This window comes from Bicyclus anynana, chromosome 21 (genome assembly GCF_947172395.1).
Source record: "Bicyclus anynana chromosome 21, ilBicAnyn1.1, whole genome shotgun sequence".
Taxonomy (NCBI): Eukaryota; Metazoa; Arthropoda; class Insecta; order Lepidoptera; family Nymphalidae; genus Bicyclus; species Bicyclus anynana.
In genome coordinates, this window is record NC_069103.1 from 1106130 (window position 1) to 1113816 (window position 7687).

The 7687-nt window shown below is 39.0% G+C and overlaps 1 protein-coding gene across 4 annotated transcripts in view; it reads right to left on the bottom strand.

Moving 5' to 3' along the window:
- The window catches only part of LOC112044633 (kin of IRRE-like protein 2), a 140274-nt gene that overhangs the window by 37637 nt on the left and 94950 nt on the right, over positions 1 to 7687 (bottom strand). For all 4 annotated transcript variants that reach the window (XM_024080530.2, XM_052888068.1, XM_052888067.1 and 1 more), the window contains 5 exons: positions 3972 to 4180; positions 3073 to 3186; positions 2343 to 2528; positions 1247 to 1395; positions 479 to 623 (listed from right to left, as the gene is read on the bottom strand). In XM_024080530.2, the coding sequence (XP_023936298.1) occupies positions 479 to 623; positions 1247 to 1395; positions 2343 to 2528; positions 3073 to 3186; positions 3972 to 4180 (803 nt within the window). The remainder of the gene's footprint in view (positions 1 to 478; positions 624 to 1246; positions 1396 to 2342; positions 2529 to 3072; positions 3187 to 3971; positions 4181 to 7687) is intronic.

A 7687-nucleotide genomic window follows, 5' to 3' on the forward strand; every position in this document is an offset into this window, starting at 1 on the left:
GAACCCATTTTTTTCAAGAATTTTTAGTAAGACATATTTTCATGGGTTGTGTATTACATACATTGTCTTGAAGAACCTGATACGGTCATGTTCAGTAACATCAAACAGTGATCTATACAAAGTCAAAAATAATTCCAAGACTTTCAACCCGAATCAGAGCAGCGGTTGGTATAATTTCATAGAAAAAGCTATACCACGTAAAATAGGCTAATTTCATTTAAAATCAACCAAGACGAACGCTATATGCTTGCACTTATAAAAAAATAAGCATAAAGGTATCAGGAAGTTCCTAACTCTACCCGCTGTTACATAAAACTCTCTAACTCTATCATATTCTTAGCTATGTATTTTGCGTGAATCCTTGCCGTAAGTTTTTTACAAACCTAACACTTTAGTCACGATGTGTGCACGTTTAGCTGTAACATGTGTGTTTATATTTGCTTGAGATACCATCGACAATTCTATAGGCACTACTCACAAAGTACTTCCAAAGTCAAGGAATCCTCCAGGGTGTAGGCCGGGAACCAGGGGTTCGAGACGCGGCAGACCAGCTGACGGCCGCTGTCTTCCCTTCTCACTCGCCAGGTCAGGACACTTCTGGTGACTTCACCCTCTACTTCCACCTGATCAATACACATAAATAAAATAAGTGTCCGTCTGTTTCAAAATAATTATATTTTCTCAAGCGCTTATAGTTATTTACACAATAACGTTCCGGCGTAGTTGCCTCACTTGCACGTAAGGGTTAAAACCTACGCTCCACACCTAGAATGGATGCTCAATTTATAGGCTATGGTTTTTTGCTTACTATGTGGGTTAATATGCTTGGTCCGTCAATTATTACATATACAACAAAGAATATAAAATAAAATTTATTTATTCCAAAAAAATGTTACATATTTCTGCTTATATTTGAATCTTTCTTGACTGTCTCAGATTCTAGGATTGAATTTCAGAAACTAGCCATTGAGTGCCAAAAAATTTAACCGAATCATTTCACCGCGGCTAGTTGCCTCGACTGGTGACAGAAGGGCTGGCTCATTTTTTGCGCAATGGATCAGCCTGGCTGTCCAGCGCGGAAATGCAGCCAGTATTCTTGCCACCATTCCATGTGGGCATGATTTGTATAACTTAGCTTAAGTTCTTTATTGTATTCTTTCAAAAAAAAAGAAACCAGGTCTCTCAAAAGATTTGATTCTGTACTAAGACGTGGACGTATTCTGGTTAGTTGTATAAAAACAATCACCTGTGTCATAGATGAGTCCATGCGCTGTGAGTTGATGAACCAGTCAATGTTGGGCGCGGGTTTGGACCCTCGCGTGGTGCAGACGAAGGAGCGCTCGTGCCCCGACCGGGTCGGACCTCCTCCCGTCACTCGGATGAACTGAGGCTTCACTGAAAGTACCACATTGCATTTTTTTTCTTCGGTATGAACCCATATTCGGCTCATTGCAGAGCTCGAGTCTTCTCTCAGAGTGAGAGGGGTTAGTCCACCACACTGGCCCAATGCGGAAGGCAGACTTCACACACGCAGAGCATTAAGAAAATTCTCTGGTATGCACGTTTCCTCACGATGTTTTCCTTCACCGTTTGAGACACGTGATATTTTAATTTCTTGAAATGCACACAACTGGAAAGTTGGAGGTGCATGTCCCGGACCGGATTCGAACCCACACGCTCCGGAATTAGAGGCAGAAGTCAAATCTACTGGCCTATCACGGCTCTTTATTGGGCTATCACGAATCTTTACTGAGCTATCACGGCTCTTTGTATTTTTCTTTCTTATTTAGTGGGTTCCCTTACTATGAGGTAGTCGACATCCTCGGACCGGGTTCCGATGAAATACTGCTGAGCCAATCCCCGAAGAAATTTATTTTAAGTCTCACGACTTGCAGGATCATTCAAATAAATAGGTTCTATTGTCAGTGAATTTATTAATTGAAAGTTTATTTAAGATCTTTGCATTTTTCTGTTTAACCATATGTTGGTGAAACAAGAAAAAAGTAACAACTTTGTGACTTTATTACATTTTTTGTTTGTAAGAAGGTTGAGGGTTTTTATTATCTACTATCGATTGATCGGTTTTTTAGTAGGTACCTAGGATACTCCGTTTTTACACGTAATTTATAGTATTACGTATTACATTTCGATCTTCCATCGTCAATAAACTCCATTGGTAAAAGCTCTTTTATAGTGAACACTTACGAAAAAAAAATATTCGTAACGAATTTTTGGTATTTAACTAAAAACTCATTATTCAAATTGTACTAAATTCCCATAAATATACTCAAAAGCGTTCATTCCAAAACAACACCCATTCATTACACAAATCCAGGACTTACAGTACAGCTTGAGGGTGACATCCCTTGTCTGCGGTTGCAGCAACGGCGGCTCGACCCTGCACTGCAGCTTCGTGCCGGACGCCTCGCGAGACAGGGCGGGCAGGTGGACCTGACACACCGAGCCGGACTTGGTTGAGGCGAGGCGCTCGTCGCCTCGGTACCAGGACATGTCAGGGGCTGGTTTACCTGTGGAATTTATTACCTCCTTCAGATATTCCTTTGGCAGTCATTGCCTTTGTGATAATAAAAATAAGATACAAACAAACGTTTTATAGGTGTGTTTGGTGTGCAGCTATAGGAGCTTCATAATTGTTAATGTGCAAAATATGCTGACATTTCTTCCGTTTATATTCGGGATGTCTTGCCCTACTAGTACATCCAAACGCAAACGGACTTTCTAAAAAAAAACATAGTAAAAATATTTCTGCCAGAGCCTAAAAAGGACCATTTTTACCATGTTTCTGCCGCTAAACATGGTAAAAATTTTTGGCACCAAAAATGCCTAAAATTGACAATTAATTATACGTGCAAGCGATATTAGCATTCTACGAAATGATGTGATAGGAACAATGGTTTTGCTCTCGACATTAAGTGGGTTATCTGTTAATTCCGTCAATATGCTAAAAAAACATAGTACTGAAGGACACCAAGTGTATCTCTTGCCCACAAAACTCGTGCAAGGCGTTTTGCGATTTTGTGTATAATTGTTTCTGCTCGTATACTAACTCACCTCCAGAAGCTTGGCAAGACAACAGTAGATCCTGCCCCTCTCGGAAGGGTCCAGCGATAGAGCCCAAGATTTCTCTGCCTTCTGAGTCGTATATCCGCGGCGAGTCAGGTGGAACTGCATTTTCAAATGGAAGATGAATGAAAAAGGATACGAAGACATAGTTGTTTTGACAGATCATAGCCAAAATTTATTACTTTATTATTCGTATTAAACTGCCTCGCTGGTGCAGTGGTTAGCCTACGTGTAGCATCAAATTACGAAGTCCGGTGTTCGAGTCGTACAAAGAAACGCCAAGATTTTCATTTTTTATGATGGTAAGTGATGATGCAATCTAAGATGGAAACGGGCTAACTTGTTAAGGAGTAGGATGAAAATCCACACCCTTTTCGGTTTCTACACGACATCGGTAGGGTGGTGACTAGCCACGGCCGAAGCCTCGCACGAGCAATCATTGGATAGTGATAGTTACAAGCGCAAAGGTAGTTGGTTGAACCAAGGACATCAAACGGGTTGCAGTGAGTCGCTGGATACGGTTGTCCGAGACCGTTTTGTTTGGAAGTCCATGCCAGAGGCCTATCTAGCAGAGGACATGGTCGTCCTCTGCTAGATAGGCCTCTGATTAGCTTTTAATGATGATGATGATGATGATGATGATGATGATGATGATGATGATGATGATGAAGATGATGATGATGATGATGATGATGATGATGATGATGATGAAGATGATGATGATGATGATGATGATGATGATGATGATGATGATGATGATGATGATGATTTCTAAGTACTGCTATTTATTATTTACATGTAGATAGAATTCTCCACAATGCAACTCTTGTGAAAAAAGCAAGTCATGTCTACTATGATATTGAGCATATTATGAAATGACTACTCACCTATAACAGTAAGATTGACTCTATAATTCCTAGTCGGGGAATCAATGTAGTCAATCCTGCATCTATACACGCCTTCATCGTACCGCGCCACCTTGTCCACTGCGAGATGAGCCGACGAAGGGTCAGATTCGTTCAGCACGAAGTGTGTTCTAGTGCCGAACTCACCGGCTATCGCCCAGTGGACTGGTGGGCCGTTTCTGAAGTCGACACTGTGAACAAAAAAAACAAACCTTAAACATCATTTAAGGCACTCGCTCACTACAGCGTTCGAAAGTAGACAAGCGCGCTTTACTTCGCCAAGCCCTCGAAGTGCCCGGATATCAGCTGATGTGCCTCTGATCAAATTTGCAGGGCGGTGACGGAGGTTTGCCCACACATATATTATCAAACATAGAAACACGTTTCCAGAAGTTATATGAAAAACAAAGTTCGACGACTTACGCCTTTATAATTCAAGAATGAGTGGTCGGACTTTTTACGAGTATTGTATCCATACTCCTGACAGTTATTCTATGTGGTATCATAGCGGAACACTAAATAGCTCAACGTCTAATGGCAGGCGTCCACAAATCCACATCCACGATCCGTACGATGCGGATCATTGGTCACTTGTTTACTTTCTATACAAATAATACCAAAATCCGTTTGATGTGATGCTTACGATACGTACGTTCTGTGGACGTCTGCCATTAGACGTCCCGCTAAGCTATTTGGTGTTCCGAACGGTGTAACCTATTGCGTTTATATAAGTACATACTAGTAATAGATTAGATAGATAAGGAAGTAAGGATAGATAAAGTCTGAAGTAGATACAATTCATAGCACAACGGCTGGCGGTGCCAAATCGAGCTCGCATCCGAGCTGTGAGTCAGCGCTGTTTGAACGCCGCGCCAGGAAGACTTCCGCTTGGACGAGCTCCAGTTGATTCCGCTCCTGGAGAGATATTGTTTAGATTGTGCTGGCTATCGATAACTTTATTTATTGCCAGATAGACTGTTTACTGTCTAAATACTCGCTAGCTGGATTAATCTTTTTATATCTGCTAGCATAACAATCTTTCAATAAATTTGTCCTGTTTTACTTAAACACTCATAAAGATTTATAAAAAAAACCCAGCGATCCTGATGCGTGGCGTTTGGAGTACCCAAGCAGCCGGTGGTTAAAACTCCGGTGTAAGGAACCCCCTCACAATACACGCTATTTCAAGAATCGTTCTGTGTCCGGCTCTTGATCCAATAGTCAAGCGTTAACTAAGATGTTGGTCGAAGTATTTCCCATGAGACTATTTTCTTTATTATTTTGATACTTTTGTTATTATCACAGAACACAAAACAATAACCACTTATGTTGATAATTTTTCAAAGTATTTTTTTTTATCTTTTAACCATGACTAATATTTGACTCCAATTAGTCGGAAAATACTGTGTGGTTATGACAATAGTCCCGGGCGATGATGGAACCACGACTTCTGGTGTAAGTCCGTTCCCTTTACGATTGAGCTATTGAGGCTTAAAATGAGCTTATGTAACTCGGGAAAGATGTAGCTTTCTAATGGTGAAAGAATTTTTAAAATCGGTTGAGTAGTTTTTGATTTTCATAACACACAATAAAACAATTCTTAGGCCAGATTTCCCATAAAGAAGGAGGATTTAGAGCTTCTTAGTCATACCACTATGTTTTATTGCAGCAGCGGGCTTAGAGTATATTCAAATAATTCAAATGACTCAAATAACTCAAATGACTCAAACAACCCAAGTGACTCAAAGTTAATGATAATGACCAAGACAGCTAGTTAGACGTGTCCTCCGAGGCACAAATATTTCATTTTCCGACACAAGACTTGAATCATTATTTATATCCAAATTTCAAAAATATATTCATCTAATTTCACCGCGGCTAGTTGCCTCGACTGGAGACAGAAGGGATGGCTCATTATTTGCGCAAAGGATCAGCCTGGCTGTCCAGCGCGGAAATGCAGCCAGTATTCTTTGCTACCACTCAACTTGGGCATGATTTGTATAGTTATTAGGATAACTTAGCTTAAGATCCTTATTGTATTCTTCCTCAATAAAGTATGCTTAATTTACAAGCACTTTTGAAACGTCAAGTTTGATAAAGTGTTTATAGAATACAAATACGGTTCGGAAAGGAACCCACTACTAACCACAGAACCAACGAAGCGGCTGCTACATGTATATATTCGAATGAAAACATAAATCTTATCAGGCTGTCGCCAAGCGACAGTGGTCATAGATCACGGCGCAACAAGAGCTAACAAAGCTTAGACCTCCAGCATCAGATACCAGGTGATCGTTAGGAGACTCGCTGGCAACTAACCCTTCAGGAACTGGCAACTAGCCAAATAAGTTCAAAACCGGAATGACGATTTTTTGTTGCGACTTAAATAGGAATTGGTATTATTATAAATATTATAAATTAACATCAACTCATATTTTCATCATTATCATTAACAGCCTTTGGACGTCACAGCTGGACATAGGCCTCTTGCATGGACTTCCTAACATCACGATCTCGAGCCGCCAGCATCCAGCGGCTCCTATTGTATTATATATTATTACTATTAAATAAATTGCCATTGAATATAATAAACTTGGTCACAGAATACATATGTATATACATGACTTGGTCAAGATTTTTGCAAACTTTTTTGTCAAGTTATTCTGTATTTTCTATCTTATTCGAATTCATTATCTAACTCTTAACTCTCTTTGTCTTATATGACACTCTATTTCAGATTGAGATTAGAGATAAATTACAGATAAAAAATCGACATGTTTTAAAATCATCTTCACGTAATTATTATCTTTAGTAGCACCAAACTTTTACCTACTTATTAAACACTTAACATATTATAGAAATCTTTAACTTTACTTGAATCCAAGTAAAGTTAAAGATTTAAAAAAATATATACAATTCCAACTTTTTGTCGCGCGACATGTCGATAATATGGTTCTAAACTAAAGTTCTGATAATATTTCAGCATTCCCAATTTATTGAGGCTCTTGTTCCGGACAATGCAATTTGGATTTTTAACTTCTGTAAGAGTAGGTACTTCTGAATATTATTACCTTAGTTTACGTGTTTAAGATCTTATTAGATTATGATTAAGTAAAGCTTTTGTGTTAAGCTTCTCTTGCATATTTTAGTTATACAGAGTCTATTTTTGGAAGACGTTTTAGCTTATCATGAAGGTAAGATCATATTATATGAAAGCTGGTGTGTGTAAGCTAAACGGATACCAGCCAGTGCGATACATGAAAATAATACTCGCATATCATAACTATGTATTAAAAAAATATTCAATTCGTATGAGTCGTACGTTTGGTTATCAATCATATTATGTTTCAATATTGTGAATACCAAATTTTATAAAAACTAAACAAAGCATCATCCTGATGAATGAAATCGTGGGAAATATCTATTCTAGATGCAGCTGGATAAACTCAGAATCATAAAATTCATAGCAGAACATAATACTGTTATTCAAAAGTATATATTTTTAATAAAAGCCAGTTTAAAGTGCACCGTTTTTCATTGCATGCAATTTAACCGTCTAGACTTATATCGCGAGTTAAGGATTCATGTATGCATCGGCGAGTGCTGGGATTCTTTTGTTGTACGCCAAGCACGGCTGGAGACCGGCCAATGCTGTGTTATGGCTCTGATCTATCTCACTCTACTTTCATATAGTATAG